The sequence below is a fragment of the Panthera leo genome, chromosome B3 (assembly GCF_018350215.1).
Source record: "Panthera leo isolate Ple1 chromosome B3, P.leo_Ple1_pat1.1, whole genome shotgun sequence".
In the NCBI taxonomy this organism is placed as follows: Eukaryota; Metazoa; Chordata; class Mammalia; order Carnivora; family Felidae; genus Panthera; species Panthera leo.
The window spans coordinates 27541849-27560922 of record NC_056684.1 but is presented as its reverse complement, the minus strand read 5'-3'; the positions used below and the strand labels follow the sequence as shown (position 1 = coordinate 27560922).

The window sequence follows — 19074 nt, the reverse complement described above, 5'->3', positions numbered from 1 at the left end:
AGGTACTCATGTTTCAGAGGCTGGGTCTTTTTGGTCTTCTGTTCTATGAAAATGCTATGTATATATTTATATCAAGAAAAATATCATAGTTTATCAATGTTTTTTCTGTATCCTTAATTTTCCCCCATATCAATCAATATCCTTATAGAGCATTTTAGTTGAATAGCATTTCATACTGCACACATATTACAACTTAACTAATGCTTCAGAGAGAGACTGCATGGATTCCATATGGATTCCCCAAAGTGCAAACAATATTTCCAGTTTGCTTTTCATCAACAGTGGTTTCTTTCTGGCTGACCTGGTGAGAAGAGTGACAACGGAACATGCATCTAGAGAACAAAGATGGTGGGCTGACCTCTGGTGTGCTGGAGATGGAGCTACATCAGTCATCTGCTCCTATGTGTGCTGGTCTGGGAAGGCCAGGGCTGGCGGTACCTGCCACCAGCAACCACAGGCTACTGCAGGGAGTCAACAGGGTAGACCCCACATCCCCCTACTCCAGCAGGGCAACTGGGCAGAGCTGCTTGGCTTCTGTGGACCAGGATTTTGGTTCATTCCTCACAGAGCAGAGGTGAGTTTATAATAGTTTTATCTGGTAAATGTGGAAGCCACACATATTGTGTTTTATGAGTGTAGTTCCCCTATTTTTTGTGGGAAATTTTCAGATATTATACAAGGAATGCAAGAATCTTTCTGTCATTAGATCACTTTCCTGGCCTGTTTCAAATGAATGCTCTTTCTAAAATGTAGCTAACATAACCCCAAAAGATTACAAAAATAGAAAAGAGTTTTTAGCATGAACTTGGAATTTATTATATTATTTTAAGGCGTTAAAAGTATTCCATGATTTTAAAAAGCACATGCTGTATCCTTATATGCTTATATATATGTATCTTGAAATATGCTTTATTCCTATAAATGTCAAGTGAATCATTTCAATATTTTTTTCACGTTAGAAAAATCTTGATTTACATTAAAAAAACTTTTGATAAACCCTTAAATATTTACCAAAGTAAAACAATAAATAGGTATAAAAGTGTGCTATAAGTGTCTATTCATACCCATGTAGGGACATACTGGTTACCCTACAGATCTGGGCATCCTGGTCCCTACAGGCAAGAAGTCCTGCTTAACCAGGACCCACGCAGTACCAGTGGTCTAATGTTGAAAAAGGCAAAGATCACAGAAATACATACAAGTGTGGTATATAGTCCTGCCACTTGTCTGAGACTGCCTTCTCAGGTCCTAGCTCTGCATGGCATCTGCTTTGATGCTTGGGAGTTTGCTGTCATCAGCATCTTTGGCTCAAGCTGCTCCGCTGCTGTGTTCCTGTGAATATAGAACGTCGGCACAGTAGGTGTGTGGGGATGGGGAGAGGTACCTGCCCATGAGTGTGCCTCTCTGGAGCTGAGTAGGGGATTGTCAGTGCCTGGCCCACCTGAACCAGTAAAGGGCTGCAGGTATGGTGGGGCTGCGTCCACTTGTCAAAGCATGCGCACAGGGCTACCTAGCCCATGGGAGAGCTTCCCACTGGGCTGGGGTGGGTGGGCAGCTCCCAGCTGTGAGGGCCAGTTTTATTTTGTAAAGGGCTAGAGGAGGCCATTGCCTGTTTGTGTCCCACACCTGGAACTGTGGGGGTGGGGCAGCTCCTTACCTGGGAGGCCCTAGAGAGATAAAATAGGTTGGCCATGGCTCCAAGCCACACTCCACTACCCCAACTGTGCAGGCAGCTAGGAGCAGGCAAAGGAGAAGGGCCCCTCTACCACCACCCACTGCCTCAGGTTGGCTGAGGCTGGGTGTGAGGCTGGCTTTCTCACATTCTCGATTGACTCTATGTAGATTTACGCCTGGAGATAGGAGAGAGCTATGGGCTCCACCTGAGTCAGAGTAAAAGGACAAATCTATATACAACGATATCTCAGAGATTTTCTGATTAGGTTCCAGACCACCACAAGAAAGCAGGTATCTCAATAAAGCAACTCAAATGAGTTTTTGGTATCACAGTGAAAATAAAAGTTATGACTACACTATACTGTAGTCTAATAAAGTGTGCAATAGTATTATGTCTACAAAAACAATGTGTATATCTTAATTAACAAATACTTTATTGCTTAAAAATGCTAACCATCAAAGATGGCTGAGAAGTAGGGGAACCTGGATTTCCCTTGTCCCTCAAACACGGCTGTATTGAGGTCAGATCACTTGGAACACCCAGGAAATCAACCTGCGGAGTGGCAGAAGGATCTCCGCAGGTGGAGGGAGACATTGGAGGGATCGAGGTATGTGTATACTAATTGGGGGAGATAAAATGGCATAGGCAAGGTGGGGAGGGAGCCCCTTTTGTGAACAGACAAAAGGGAGAGAAAGAGAGAAGGATTCAGTATCTACTTAGCATTAGAGGAAAACCTCTCCAGACCATGGACTGGGGAATGAGAAATATGGAGAGCGCCGGTTTCCATTTTGCAAACAGCCTTAGGAGCTGAAACTTGGAGGTATGAAAGTGCCCGACTTTCTCTGGACTGGAGCCGGCTGTGTGTGCACGCCTGGCGGGAGAAGGAGCCAGCCCAGGGTGCTGTAGCAATCTCAGGGGCTCACTGGGAGAGAATAGTCCCTTTCTTCCAGTACTGTGGGAAGAGGATTTATTGCCTCCCCAGGACAAAAGACCCTTTGGTGGCAGCCAAAGACCTTTTATCAGCAGGGCTGAGGGGCCCTACAGCTGGACAGGGTCCCCACAGTGCAGGACCGTTTAAGACATCAGGGTTTGAATCCCAGTCGAGTGCCTAGAAGGCGCAGGAGAACTGTGGAGCAGGGCAAGCTAACTGCTATTCTGTGATGGCTGCCTAAGTAGCATGGTTTGAGACACCCGGTTGGGGGAGAGATCGGAATGTTGGCCATTTTTCTCCCAAACACCAACATGGAGGGACTTCAGGGAAGCAGCACAGCAGTCCACCAGTGGAGGCGGGCTTACACCAAACCCCGCTCCTCCATGCCTGGCAACTGCTTTTCTACTGGAGCTAGACTGAGCTAACGCAGCCAACCTCTCCTCCAGGTCAGCATAGCCACTGGTCCAAGGCACAACCAGACAACTGTTCTTTGTTTTTGTCTGTTTGTCTCTCTGTCTGTTGGTTTGTCTGTTTGTTCTTCTATTCTCTCTACCGTCTTCTTTTTTTTCTTTTGGAATCAGGCTCATAGTTTCTGATTTGTTTTTGGTCAATTCATATATATATATATATATATATATATATATATATATATATATATAATTTTTTTCTGTTTTGTTTTTTGTTTTTTGTTTTTTTTTTTGCTGTTTAGTCAGGCATTTTCACTCTTTTTACACCTTTCCAATATCTTCTTTTTCTTTATTTTATTTTCTCTCTCTCTGGATTAAGACTTATACTGTTTAGTCTTCTTTTCTCCCTTTTCATTTTTCTCTTTGTGTGGGATCAGGCTTCCCCCCCCCACCCTTTCCTTTTTTTATAGGGCTACTTCAATGAACAAATCAAAGCACAACTGGTTGAAGGTCCAAAAAACTCCACCACTACAAGAAAGGAGGAGCTTTGAAGAGGACTGACCAGTGGGATAGAGCAGCCAAAATGCCACAATAGAGTGTATGCAACACACCAAAAAATTCCTGAAGTGCCAGGCCCTGGATAGTGTATGACCCCTACTTAATATAGTAGTACTTCCAGGTACGGGACATATAACAAGCTATTAAAACATGTAAAAGACAGAAACCTAGCCAAAATAATGAAACAGAAGAACTCTCCTCAAAAGAAAATTCAGGAAGAAATGACAGCCAGAGATTTGCTCAAAACAGATATAAACAATATATCTGACAACAATTTAGAATAACAGTCATAAGACTACTAGCTGGGCTTGAAAAAAGCACACAAGACACCAGGGAAAACCTTTCTGCAGACATCAAAGACCTAGGAACTAGTCAGGATAAATTTAAAAATGCTATAACTGAGATGCAAAACAAATGATACAGTGACTGCGAAGATGGAAGAAGCGGAGGAGAGAATAGGTTAAGTAGAAGATAAACTTACAGAAAAAAAGAGGGAAAGGAAATTACTAGAACATGAGGGGAGACTAGGAGAATTAAGTGATTCCAAGAAACTAAAAAATATCCAAATCATAGGAGTCTCAGGAGAAGAAGAGTGAGAAAAAGGGGCAGAAGGTTTATTTCAGCAAAGTATAGCTGAGAACTTCCCTAATCTGGGGAAGGAAACAGGCATACAAGTTCAAGAGGCACAGAGAACTCCCTTCAAACTAACAAACCAGGTCAACGCCATGACATATCATAGTGAAACTTACAAAATACAAAGATTTGAAGGAGAGTTCTGAAAACAGCTAGACACAAAAGGTACTTTTGTGTACTTTATGTGTCTACTACAAGGGTAGACACATGATGTTAGTAGCAGACCTGTCCACTGAAACTTGGCAGGTCAGAAGGAAGTGGCTGGAAATATTCAATGTGCTGAATAGGAAAAATATTCAGCCAAGAATCCTTTATCCAGAAAGTCTGTCCAGAATAAAAGGAGAGATAAAGGCTTTTCCAGACAGACAAAAACTAAAGGAGTTCATGACCACTAAACCAGCCCTGCAGAAAATCCTAAGGCGGACTCTGAATGGGAAGTAGCAGCAAAGACTACAAAGGACCGGAGACATCACCACAATATGAAACTTACAGATAATACAATGGCACTAAATCCATATCTTTCAATCATCACTCTGAATGTAAGTGGACTAAATGTCCCAATAAAAAGACATAGAGTATCAGAATGGATTGAAAAAAGAACAAAATCCATCTATATTCTGCCTACAAGAGACTCATTTGAGACCTAAGGACACCTGCAGATTGAAAGTGAGAACCATCTGTCATGCTACTGGATGTCAAAAGAAAGCTGGAGTAGCCATACTTATATCAGACAAACTAGATTTTATTTATTTATTTATTTATTTATTACTATTTAAAATAATTTTTTTTAACGTTTATTTATTTTTGAGACAGAGAGAGACAGAGCATGAACAGGGGAGGGGCAGAGGGAGAGGGAGACACAGAATCTGAAACAGGCTCCAGGCTCTGAGCTGTCAGCACAGAGCCCGATGCGGGGCTTGAACTCACGGACCGCGAGATCGTGACCTGAGCTGAAGTCGGATGCTTAACCGACCAAGCCACCCAGGCGCCCCTATTTATTACTATTTTTAAAATGTAATTTATTGACAAATTAGTTAATGTACAGTGTATACAGTGTGCTTTTGTTTTTGGGGGTAGATTTCTGTGATTCATCGCTTACATACAACACCTAGCACTCATCCCAACAAGTGCTCTCCTCAATGCCCATCACTCATTTTTCCATCTCCCCCCCCATCAAACCTCAGTTTGTTCTCTGTATTTAAGAATCTCTTATGGTTTGCATCCCTCCCTCTCTGTTTGTAACTATTTTTTCTCCTTCCCTTCCCCCATGGTCTTCTGTTAAATTTCTCAAGTTCCACATATGAGTGAAAATGTATCATATCTGTTTTTCTTTGACTGACTTATTTCACTTAACATAATATGCTCCAGTTCCATCCATGTTACTGCATATGGAAGGATTTCATTCTTTCTCATTGCCAAATAGTATTCCATTGTATATATATAAACCATATCTTCTTTATCCATTCATCAGTTGATGGACATTTAGGCTTTTTCCATAATTTAGCTGTTGTTGATAACACTGCTATAAGCATTGGGGCACATGTGCCCCTATGAATCAGCACTCCTGTATCCTTTGGATAAATTCCTAGTAGTGCTATTGCTGGTTTATAGGGTAGTTCTATTTTTAATTTTTTTGAGGAACCTGCACACTGTTTTCCAGAGCAGCTGCACCAGTTTGCATTCCCTCCAACAGTGCAAGAGGTTTCCTGTTTCTCCACATCCTCACCAGCATCTGTTGTTTCCTGAGTTATTAATTTTAGCCACTCTGACCAGTGTGAGGTGGTATCTCAGTGTGGTTTTGATTTGTATTTCCCTGATGATGAATGATGTTGAGCATCTTTTCATGTGTCTGTTGGTCATCTAGATGTCTTCTTTGGAAAAGTGTCTGTCTATTCATGTCTTCTTCCCATTTCTTCACTGGATTATTTGTTTTTCGAGTGTTGAGTTTGGTAAATTCCTTATAGATTTTGGATACTAACTCTTTATCCAGTATGTGATTTGCAAATATCTTTTCCCATTCTATCAGTTGCCTTTAGTTTTTTTGATTGTTTCCTTTACTGTGAAGAAGCTTTTTTATGTTGATGATGTCCCAATAGTTCATTTTTGCTTTTAATTCCTTTGCCTTGGAGACATGTTGAGCAAGAAATTGCTGTGTCTGAGTTCAAAGAGGTTGTTGCCTGTTTTCTCCTGTAGGATTTTGATGGTTTCCTGTCTCACATTTAGGTCCTTTATCCATTTTCAATTTATTTTTGTGTATAGTATAAGAAAGTGGTCCAGTTTCATCCTTCTGCATGTTGCTGTCCAGTTCTCAAAGCATCATTTGCTAAAGAGATTGTCTTTTTCCCATTGGATACTCTTTTCTGCTTTATTGAAGATTAGTTGGCCATATATTTGAGGGTCCAATTCTGGGTTCTCTATTCTATTTCATTGATTAATGTGTTTGTTTTTGTGTCAATGATGATTGCAGCTTTGTAGTAGAGGCTAAAGCCAACAAACTAGATTTTAAAACAAAGACTGTAATAAGAGATGAAGAAGGGAATTATATCATAAGTAAGGGGTCTACCCATCAAGGAGGGCTAACAATTGTAAATTTTTCTGCTCCCAATGTGGAACACACAAGTTTATAAATCAATTAATCATAAATATAAACAAATGTATAGATAATAATACTGTAATTGTAGGGGATTTTAATACTCTACTTACACAATGGACATATCGTCTAGGCACAAAATCAATAAGGAAACAATAGCTCTGAATGACACATTGGACCAGAGGGATGTAACAGATATATTCAGACTTTTCATCCTAAAGCAGCAGAATACATACTCTTTGTGAGTGCACATGGAACATTCTCCAACATAGATCACATACTGGTTCACAAAACAATCCTCAACAAATATAAAAAGCTTGAGATCATACCATGCATATTATCAGTCACAATGCTATGAAACTTGAAATCAACCACAAGAAAAAATTTGACAAGCCCCAAAATACACAGATGTTAAAAAACATCCTACTAAAGAATGAATGGGTCAACCAGGAAATTAAAGAAGAAATTTAAAAATATATAGAGACAAATGAAAATGAAAAAACAACAGTCCAAACCCTTTGGGATGCAACAAAGGCAATCCTAAGAGGAAAATACATTGCAACTGAGGCCTATCTCAAGAGGCAAGAAAGGTCCTGAATACACAACCTAATCTTACACCTAAAGGAGATAGAAAGTCAGCAGCAAAGAAACCCCAAAGTCAGTAGAATAAGACACATAATAAAGATTAGAGCAGAAATAAACAGTATATAATAAAAAATTAGTACAACAGATCAATGAATCTAAGAGTTGTTTTTTTGGAAAGAATAAACAAAATTGATAAACCCCTAGCCAGACTTTTTTTTAATTAAAAGAAATTTAATGTTTATTCATTTTTGAGAAACAGAGAGAGACAGAGAGAGCAGAGAGAGAGGGAGACACAGAATCTGAAGCAGGCTCCAGGATCTTATCTATCAGCACAGAGCCCAATGCAGGGCTTAAACCCATGAACCATGAGATCATGACCTGAGCCAAAGTTGGATGCTTAACTGAGTGAGTCACCCAGGCACACCCCTAGCCAGACTTTCCAAAAGAAAAATAAAGGACCCAAATAGGTAAAGTCATGAATGAAATAGGAGAGATCACAACCAATACCACAGAAATACAAACAATTATGAGAGAATACTATGAAAAATTATATGCCAAAAAAACTGGACAATATTGAAGAACAGACAAATTCCTAGATAGTCACAAACCATCAAACCTCAAACAGAAAGAAATAGAACATTTGAACAGACCCATAACCAGTGAAGAAATTGAATTGGTAATCAAAAATTGTCCCCCAAAATAAGATTACTGGACCAGATTGAATTCTACCAGACATTTAAAGCAGAGTTAATACCTATTCTCAAGCTGTTCCAGAAAGTGGAAATGGAAGGAAAGCTTCAAGACTCATTCTATGAAGCGAGAATTACCTTGATTCCGAAACCAGACAAGACCCCACTAAAAAGAATAATGAAAGCCCAATATCCCTGGTGGAATTGGGCAGAAATTCTCAACAAGATACTAGCAAATCTAATTAAACAGTACATTAAAAGAATTATTCACTATGATCAAGTGGGATTCGTTCCTGGGCTGCAGGACTGGTTCAATATTCACAAATCAACCAACATTATAGGTCACATTAATAGAAGAAGGAATAAGAACCATATGATCCTGTCAATAGATGCAGAAAAAGCATCTGAGGGGTGCCTGAATGGCTCAGCTGGTTGAATGTCCGACTTCAGGTCATGATATCATGGCTCGTGAGTTGGAGCCCTGTATCAGAGTCACCACTGCCAGTGTGGAGCCAGCTTTGGATCCTCCGTCCCCTTCTCTCTCTGGTCCCATCCCCACTCATGCTTTCTGTCTCTCAAGAATAAATAAACACTAAAAAAAGAAAAGCATTTGACAGAATACGGTATCCATTCTTAATAAAAACCCTCAAGAACGTTGGGATAGAAGGAATATACCTTAATATCATAAAAGCCATATATTAAAGGCCCACCATTGATATCATCCTCAATGAGGAAAAACTGAGGGCTTTCTCTAGATCAGAAACATGACAGGGAGTCCACTCTCACCACTGTTATTCAACATAGTGTTGGAAGTCCTAGCCTCAACAATCAGACAACAAAACAAAATAAAAGGCATCCAAATTGGCAAAGAAGAAGTCAAACTGTTACTCTTCACAGATGACATGATACTCTACATGGAAAACCCAAAAGGCTCCACCAAAAAACTGCTAGAGCTGATACAAGAATTCAGTACAGGTGCAGGATATAAAATCAATCTACAGAAATCAGTTGCATTTCTATACACCAATAATGAAGCAACAGAAAGAGATATCAGGGAATTGATCCCTTTACAATTGCATCAAAAAACCATAAAGTACCTAGGAATAAACCTAACCAAAGAGGTAAAAGATCTGTACACTGGAGACTATAGAAAGCTTGTGAAAGAAATTGAAGAAGATGCAAAGAAAAGGGAAAACAGTCCATGCTCCTAGATTGGAAGAACAAATATTGTTAAAATGTTGACACTACCCAAAGCAATCTACACACTCAATGCAATCCCTATGAAAATAACACCAGCATTCTTCATAGAGCTAGAACAATCCTAAAATTTGTATGGAACCACAAAATACCCCAAATAGCCAAAGTAATGTTGAAAAGAAAAACCAAAGCTGGATGCATCATTATCCCAGGCTTTAGCCTTTATTACAAAGATGGAATCATCAAGACAGTATGATATTGGCACAAAAACAGACACATAGATCAATGGAATAGATCTGTGGATCTATTGGAATAGAATCTATGTATCTGTGTGGAATAGAATAGAGAACCCAGAAATGGACCTACAAATGTATGACCAACTAGTCTTCAATAGAGCAGGAAAGAGTATCCAATGGTAAAAAGATAATCTCTTTAGCAAATGGTGCTTGGAAAACTGGACAGCAACATGCAGAAGAATGAAACTGGACCACTTTATTACACCATACACAAAAATAAATTGAAAATGGATGAAAGACCTAAATGTGAGACAGGAAACCATCAAAATCCTACAGGAGAAAACAGGCAGCAACCTCTTTGACCTCGGCTGCAGCAACTTCTTACTTGACATGTTTCTGAAGGCAAGGGAAATAAAAGTAAAAATGAACTATTGGGACCTCATAAAGATAAAAAAATCTTCACAGTGAAGGAAACAATCAACAAAACTCAAAGGCAACTGATGGAATAGTAGAAGATATTTGCAATTGACATATAGGAAAAAGCGTTAGTGCCAAAAATCTATAAAGAACTTACCAAACTCAACACCTGAAAAACAAATAATCCAGTGAGGAAGTTGGCAGAAGACATGAATAGACACTTTTCCAAAGAAGACATCCAGATGGCCAACAGACACATGAAAAGATGCTCAACATCGCTCATCATCAGGAAAACACAAATAAAAACCACACTGAGATATCACCTCACACCAGTCAGAGTGGCTAAAATTAACAACTCAGGAAACAAGAGATGTTGGAGAGGATGTGGAGAAAGGGGAACCCTCATGCACTGCTGGTGGGAATGCAGTGTGGCGCAGCCACTCTGGAAAACAGTATGGAGGTTCCTCAAAGAATCAAAAATAGCAGACTACACTGTATGTTAACTAACTTGAGAATAAATTTTTAAAAATGCTTACCATCATCTGAGCTTTTACAAGTTCTAATAGCCAATTACAAATCACCATAACAAATATCATAGTAGTGGAAAATTTGAAATATTGCAGGGACACCTGGGTGGCTCAGTCAGTTGAGTGTCCTACTCCTGATTTTGGGTCAAGTCCTGATCCATGGTTCATAGGATCTAGCCCCATGTCAGGCTCCTTTATGATAGCGTGGAGACTGCTTGGGATTCTTTCTGTTGGGAAAATGGTACCAATAGACCTTCTCCTCACAGGGTTGCCACAAATTTTCAATCTGTAAATAATGCAATATTTGCAATGCCCAGTAAAAGGAAGCACAATAAAACAAGGTATGCCTGTAAGTTATTTAGAGGCTGTGACAGGAAAGAAAATGGAGGCAGTTCCTGCTTTATGCATGTAAGGTCAGCTGTTCAATAAACTGAGTATTAATACTTATAATCTTGAAAGTCAGGATAAGTAAGAAATGACAAAGGCTGAGAATGAAAGAGGCCAATAACAGACAAAACTCATTTAGGAAGAGACTGGTCAAAAGCACTGGAAGGGTTGGGACATTAGGATGGTCCCAGCCAGTATGTAAAGGGGATGAAAAGCTAATGAGCTTTTAATTTACAGAGTAAGACATTGAAGTGGGTAACAGTCTGCACAACTAGGAGAGTATTTTTACAAATTCTTTTACCTTCAGTGTACCAGGAGGCAACCTGGAGACACACATTGTGGGCTTCACAGGCAGGAGGTCTTGTCCTTTGGGACCTGATTCCAGGTACAGTAGGATGGAGAGCATGAGGAGGGTGTGCTCAGGGCTCAGGAAGGTCAGTTGGGATGTACCAGCAGCTGCCTGAGGATTGGAGAAAACTTGGGGGACAAAAGAAGGCCTCTGTGCAGCTCTCTCAACCCTTCTGTCCCCACATGGTGAGGATAGAGCCCAGAAATTTCTACCCTCCTCAACAGGGGGACAAACAGAAGGAAGTATCTAGGGAGCTAGTCTGGGGACCTCTTCATCAGGGCAAAGGGCCAGACCTCAGGGATGCAGGGATGGTCCATAGGTTTAGGGTAAGGGAGGTGAGAGTAGGTGGAAGCCAGGAGACAACAGCCATAGATGAGGACAGGTCCCAGGGATGGTAGAGATGAGCACTCATGAGCCACAACTTCCCCTGTAGAGCTTCTAGGAGAGGGAGCAACAGCAACTAGGAAACCTATAGGGGCAGCTCACAAAAGACCCAGGAGAATGGCTGTTGGCTAGTCCTCCTGTGGTGTGAGCCTTTAGGACAAGGATCAGCTTGGTGTAAGTATGGAGGGTGTAGTCCATCCTCACTTGTGCACTTAGGTGAGTTCCTCAAACAGCATGCTCTTCCTGGGCAGGGATGTGCTGGTGTTGTCTGGTTGCCCCAGATGCATCTCTTTTTAAAGGTTATTCAAGGGCTTCATTACATTTTGCAATTCTTGTTTCATGAAAATAAGTATAAAATGAAGAGATGTGTTCACGTGGGTAATAAAACACAGAGGTCTTTCAAACCTAATATAGGTAAGGCAGGATGGAAATCACTGGATATGCAAACAAACAAACAAAAAAAGCAAACCAACTCTTTACCTCAGAGAATTGAAAACTTATTAACTGTTATAGGTTTGTGAAGAGAATGAAACTAAAGAATGCTATGGATAAGCTACAAATACATTGCTTAATATTGTGTTGAAAAGGTAATTTGGGATTTCATATTTTTTAACTCTCTGAGAACAGTCCTCTTGCAACCTGTTCATTTTCTGTTAATTCTGAACAGAAGGGAAGCAGGCAGACGTTTGTAGAGTGTTGCACCCCTTTTGTCCTTTGACTTCCAGCAAGTCTAGGGGCAGTTTCTCAAATCAGCTATACCACCTGTGTACAAACTGGTTAGTAAGTGTTTTCTTAAAACTATTAAAATCTTTGTGAAACAAGGCAGGGTATAGATAATGTGACTATCTACCTGGAGTTAGTGTTAGATCCCACAAGTTAAGGGCTCAGTTCCACAAAACTGTCCCCACTTTAGATGCCAATTGTAAGTACTAGGTATCCTGCACTTCTATCTGATTGACTATTAATTGTGGGTTCTCATGACCCCCTCCTTAGGCTTGATAATTTGCGAGAATGACTCCTAGAACTTAGGAACAGACTTTACTTATGCTTACTGGTTTACTGTAAAGGATGCAACTCAGGAAAGGCCGAGTGGAAGATATGGATAAAGCAAGATGTGGGGTTAGGGGTGGCATAGTGTTTCCATGCTCTCTCCACATGCACCAATTTCCCAGTATCTTGATGCATTTACCAACTCGGAAGTTCTTCCAATCTGTCTTTTAGAAATTTTTTTAAATTTTAGTTTTTTAATTTACATCCGCATTAGTTAGCATGTAGTGAACAATGATTTCAAGAGTAGATTCCTTAATCCCCCTTACCCATTTAGCCCATCTCCCCTCCCACAACCCCCCCAGTAACCCTCTGTTTGTTCTCCATATTTAAGAGTCTCTGATGTTTTGTCCCCCTCCCTATTTTTATATTATTTTTGTTTCCCTTCCCTTATGTTCATCTGTTTTGTCTCTTAAAGTCCTCATATGAGTGAAGTCATATGATTTTCGTCTTTCTCTGACTGACTAATTTCGTTTAGCAGAATACCCTCTAGTTCCATCCACGTAGTTGCAAATGGCAAGATTTCATTCTTTTTGATTGCCGAGTAATACTCCATTGTATATATATATATACCACATCTTCTTTATCCATTCATCCATCAATGGACATTTTAGGCTCTTCCCATACTTTGGCTGTTGCTGATAGTGCTGCTATAAACATTGGGGTGCATGTGTCCCTTCAAAACAGCATACCTGTATCCCTTGGATAAATACCTAGTAGTGGAATTGCTGGGTCGTAGGGTAGTTCTATTTTTAATTTTTTGAGGAACCTCCATACTGTTTTCCAGAGTGGCTGCACCACTGTTGCATTCCCACCAACAATGCAAAGGAGATCCTCTTCTCCGCATCCTCGCCAACACCTGTTGTTGCCTGAGTTGTTAATGTTAGCCGTTCTGACACGTGTAAGGCGGTATGTCATTGTGGTTTTGATTTGTATTTCCCTGATGATGAGTGATGTAGAGCATCTTTTCATGTGTCGGTTAGCCATCTGGATGTCTTCTTTGGAGAAGTGTCTATTCATGTATTTTGCTGATTTCTTCACTGGGTTCTTTGGTTTTTGGGTGTTGAGTTTAATAGGTTCTTTATAGATTTTGGATACTAACCCTTTATCTGATATGTCGTTTGCAAATATCTTCTCCCATTCTGTCGGTTGCTTTGTAGTTTTGCTGATTGTTTCCTTCGCTGTGCAGAAGAGTTTTATTTTGATGAGGTCCCAGTAGTTCATTTTTGCTTTCGTTTTCCTTGCCTCCAGAGACGTGTTGAGTAAGAAGTTGCTGTGGCCAAGATCAAAGAGGTTTCTGCCTGCTTTCTTCTCGAGGATTTTGATGGCTTCCTGTCTTACATTGAGGTCTTTCATCCATTTTGAGTTTATTTTTGTGTCTGGTGTAAGAAAGTGGTCCAGGTTCATTCTTCTGCATGTCGCTGTCAAGTTTTCCCAGCACCACCTGCTGAAGAGACTGTTTTTATTCCATTGGATATTCTTTCCTGCTTTCTCAAAGATTAGTTGGTCATACGTTTGTGGGTCCGTTTCTGGGTTCTCTATTCTGTTCCATTGATCTGAGTGTCTGTTCTTGTGCCAGCACCATACTGTCTTGCTGATTACAGCTTTGTAGTATAGCTTGAAGTCCGGGATTGTGATGCGTCCTGCTTTGGTTTTCTTTTTCAAGATTGCTTTGGCTATTCGGGGTCTTTTCTGGTTCCATACAAATTTTAGGATTATTTGTTAGAACAAATAATCTGCGAAGAATGCTGGCGTCATATTGATAGAGATTGCATTGACTATGTAGATTGCTTTGGGAAGTATCGACATTTTGACAATATTTGTTCTTCCTATCCAGGAGCATAGAATCTTTTTCCATTTTTTTTTTTTTTTTGCATCTTCTTCAATTTCTTTCATAAGCTTTCTATAGTTTTCAATGTATAGATTTTTCACCTCTTTGGTTAGATTTATTCCTAGGTGTTTTATGGGTTTTGGTGCAATTGTAAATGGGATCGATTCCTTGATTTCTCTTTCTGTTGCTTCATTGTCAGTGAGTAGGAATGCAACCGATTTCTGTGCATTGATTTTATGTCCTGCAACTTTGATGAATTCATGAATCAGTTCTAGCAGTTTTGTGGTGGCATCTTTGGGGTTTTCCATATAGAGTATCATGTCATCTGCAAAGAGTGAAAGTTTGACCTCCTCCTGGCCGATTTGGATGCCTTTTATTTCTTTGTGTTGTCTAATTGCAGAGGCTAAGACTTCCAGTACTATGTTGAATAACAGTGGCGAGAGTGGACATCCCTGTCTTGTTCCTGACCTTAGGGGGAAAACTCTCAGTTTTTCCCCACTGAGGATGATATTAGCGTTGGGTCGTTTTTATGTGGCTTTTATGATCTTGAGGTATGATCCTTCTATCCCTGCTTTCTTGAGGGTTTTTAATCAAGAATGGATGGTGTATTTTGTCAAATACTTTTTCTGCATCTATTGAGAGGATCATATGGTTCTTGTCCTTTCTTTTATTGATGTGATGAATCACCTTAATTGTTTTGTGGATATTGAACCAGACCTGCATCCCAGGTATAAATCCCACTTGGTCGTGGTGAATAATTTTTTTAAGGTATTGTTGGATCTGATTGGCTAATATCTTGTGGAGGATTTTTGCATCCAGGTTCATCATGGAAATTGGTCTGTAGTTCTCCTTTTTAGTGGGGGGGTCTCTGTCTGGTTTTGGAATCAGGGTAATGCTGGCTTCATAGAAAGAGTTTGGAAGTTTTCCTTCCATTTCTACTTTTTGGAACAGCTTCAAGAGAATAGGTGTTAACTCTTCCTTAAATGTTTGGTTGAATTCCCCTGGAAAGCCATCTGGCTCTGGACTCTTGGTTTTTGGCAGATTTTGACTACTAATTCAATTTCTTTACTGGTTATGAGTCTGTTCAAATTTTCTATTTCTTCCTTGGTTTCAGTTTTGGTGGTGTATATGTTTCTGGAATTTGTCCATTTTTTTCCAGATTGCCCATTTTATTGGCATATAATTGCTTATAATGTTCTCTTGTTGTTTTTATTTCTGCTGTGTTGGTTGTGATCTCTCCTCTTTCATTCTTGATTTTATTTATTTAGGTCCTTTCCTTTTTCTTTTTGATCAAACTGGCTAGTGGTTTATCAATTTTGTTATTCTTTCAAAGAACCAGCTTCTGGTTTCATTGATCTGTTCTACTGTTTGTTTTGTTTCGATAGCATTAATTTCTGCTCTAATCTTTATTATTTCCTGTCTTCTGCTGGTTTTGTGTTTTATTTGCTGTTGTTTTTCCAGCTCTTTAAGGCGTAGGGTTATGTTGTGTATCTGAGATCTTCCATCCTTCTTTAGGAAGGCCTGGATTGCAATATACTTTCCTCTTATGACTGCCTTTGCTGTGTCCCAGAGGTTTTGGGCTGTGGTGTTATCATTTTCATTGGCTTCCATGAACTTTTTAATTTCCTCTTTAACTTCTTGGTTAGCCCATTCATTCTTTAGTAGGATGTGGTTTCGACTCCAAGTATTTGTTACCGTTTCAAATTTTTTCTTGTGGTTGGTTTTGAGTTTCATAGCCTTGTAGTCTGAAAATACGCATGGTATGATCTCAATGTTTTTGTATTTGTTGAGCGCTGATTTGTGTCCTGGTATTTGGTCTGTTCTGGAGAATGTTCCATGTGCACTGGAGAAGAATGTATATTCTGGTGCTTTGGGATGAAATATTCTGAATATATCTGTTAAGTCCATCTGGTCCAGTGTGTCATTCAAAGCCATTGTTTCCTTGTTGATTTTTTTGACTAGATGATCTGTCCATTGCTGTGACTGGGGTGTTGAAGTTCCCTACTATTATAGTATTACTATCAATGAGATTCTTTATGTTTGTGATTAATTGATTTATACATTTGGGTGCTTTCACATTTGGCGCTTAAGTGTTTAAAATTGTTAGGTCTTCTTGGTGGATAGACCCCTTGATTATGATATAATGCCCTTCTGCATCTCTTGATACAGTCTTTATTTTAAAGTCTAGACTTTGTGATGTAAGTATGGCTACTCTGGCTTTCTTTTGTTTACCATTAGCATGATAGATGGTTCTCCATCCCTGTACTTTCAATCTGAAGGTGTCTTTAGGTCTAAAGTGGGTATCTTGTAAATAGCATATAGGTGGATCTTGTTTTCTTATCCATTCTGTTACCCTATGTCTTTTGATTGGAGCATTGAGTCTATTGATGTTTAGAGTGAGTACTGAAAGATACGAATTTATTGCCCTTATGTTGCTTGTACAGTTGAAGTTTCTGGTGGTGTTCTGGTCCTTTCTAAGTTTTGTTGCTTTTGGTATTTATTTATGTATGTGTGTATGTATGTATGTATGTATGTATGTATGTTTGTATTTTTTCATCTTTTCTCCTCTCAGAGAGTCCCCCTTAAAATTTCTTGCAGGGCTGGTTTAGTGGTCACACACTCCTTTAATTTTTGTTTGTCTGGGAAACTTTTTATCTCTCCTTCTATTTTGAATGACAGCCTTGTTGGATACAGAATTCTTGGCTGCATATTTTTCCAATTCAGCACATTGAATATATCCTGCCACTCCTTTCTGGCCTGCCAAGTTTCTGTGGATATGCCTGCTGCAAACCTAATCTGTCTTCCCTTGTAGGTTAAGGACTTTTTTTCCTTTGCTTCTTCCAAGATTCTCTCCTTGCCTGAGTATTTTGTGAATATGAGTATGATATGCCTTGTTGATGGTCGGTTTTTGTTGAATATAATGGGAGTCCTCTGTGCTTCCTGGATTTGGTGTCTGTGTCTTTACCCAGGTTAGGAAAGTTTTCTGGTATGATTTGCTCCTGTAACCCTTCTATCCCCACTTCTCTCTCTACCTTTTCTGGGACACCTATGGTTCTGATGTTGTTCCTTTTTAATGAGTCACTGATTTCTCTAATTCTTAAATTGTGCTATTTTGCCTTAATCACCCTCTTTTTTTCTGCATTATTCTCCATATGTTTGTCCTCTATATCGCTGATTATCTGTTCTGCCTCATCTATCCTTGCTGCTGTGGCATCCATTCTATATTGCAGCTCAGTTACAGCATATTTTATGTCATCCTGACTAGCTTTTACTTCTTTTATGTCTGCAGAAAGGGATTTTAATCTATTTTGACTCCAGCTAGCATTCTTATTATCATGATTCTAAATTCTGGTTCAGACAACTTGCTTGTATCTGTGTTTGTTGAGTCCCTGGCTGTCGTTTCTTTCTGTTCTTTCTTTTAGGGTGAATTCCTTCATTTCGTCATTTTGAAGGGAGAAAAGGAATTAATGGGGTAAAAAAAAATTAAAAAAATAAAATGAAAAAATATTAAAATTAAAAAAATTACAAACAAACACACACACAAAATCGAATAAATGATGCTAGATTCTAGGTGTGTTTTGGTCTGGGTGTTGAAAGGGGCTTGACAGATTAGTGAAAAAAGGTGAAAGAAAAAGAAGGAAATTAGTTAACAATGTGAAAAAATGAATACACTGATGTAGACTAAAGTGAAATTATGTAATTAAAATAGAATTTGAAAAAATTTACACAAAAGTGAAAAATATTGTAGAAAATATTAAAGAAAACATTAAAAAAATTGAAAATAAAAATGAATTTTTTCTCTTTATTCAAGGAAAAGAAAAGAAACGAAAAAGAGAAAATAGAAAAAAGAAACAAAAAAAGAAAGAAATTGAATAGATGGACCAGCAAACAGATTGAAATACGATTAAAATTACTTCGTTTTCCCCTAGAAGTCAAACTATGAATCGCTTTTATAGTCCATAAACTAAGCAGGTGGAGAGACTGGTGCTCCTGAAGAGCGAGGTTGGCCCAGTTAGGCGGGGCTTAGTGTAATGGCTCTGTTCTCCACTAGATGGCACTGCTTAGCTTACTGGGGTGGATTGTTGTGGTGCTTGTAGGTGTGTATGTGCATGCGTGGGAGCAGTGAATATGGCCTCACCCAGCTACTCAGTCTCTAGTATCTGTTCTCCCTGATCAGCAATCATGCACCTGTCCTTTATCTTCAGCTTCCATTCACTCCCTGCTTTTACACAGTCTGTGACCAAGTCCCAGACAGCACCTCTCTCCTGAGTTTTGTCTCAGATGCAGTTGTTTCTCCCAACCCCTTACTTTTGATGGACTGTGGCTTTGACTGGTTCTGCCCTTCTGCAGAAGGGTCTCACCGAGCAATGGCCAGGTGCTGGTCGTCCCCAGGAACGTTTGTGGGACTGGGTTGCTGCTGATGCCCAGAGACTGTGGCCGGTTGCCAGCCCGCCCCAGAAAAAGTTCTTGAGATAGTGTAGCAGCAGCCTTTCAGTTATTATGGAAAATCACAGCACACATCTGGCACCAGGCTTCACCCTAATGACATTGTTCCAGCACCAGCGAATGTGGTTGTTCTCCCAGGTCCACTGGAGCCTTGCCTTTGGAGGACCCACACAGCCTCCATCAGG

The 19074-nt window shown here is 39.7% G+C and overlaps 1 protein-coding gene across 1 annotated transcript in view; it reads left to right on the top strand.

Annotated features, from left to right (window-relative positions):
* Window positions 1–326: 326 nt before the first annotated feature.
* OCA2 (OCA2 melanosomal transmembrane protein) overlaps window positions 327–19074 on the top strand; it is a 473528-nt gene continuing 454780 nt past the window's right edge. The window contains exon 1 of the mRNA XM_042941271.1: window positions 327–574. Coding sequence (XP_042797205.1) covers window positions 327–574 — 248 coding nt within the window. The remainder of the gene's footprint in view (window positions 575–19074) is intronic.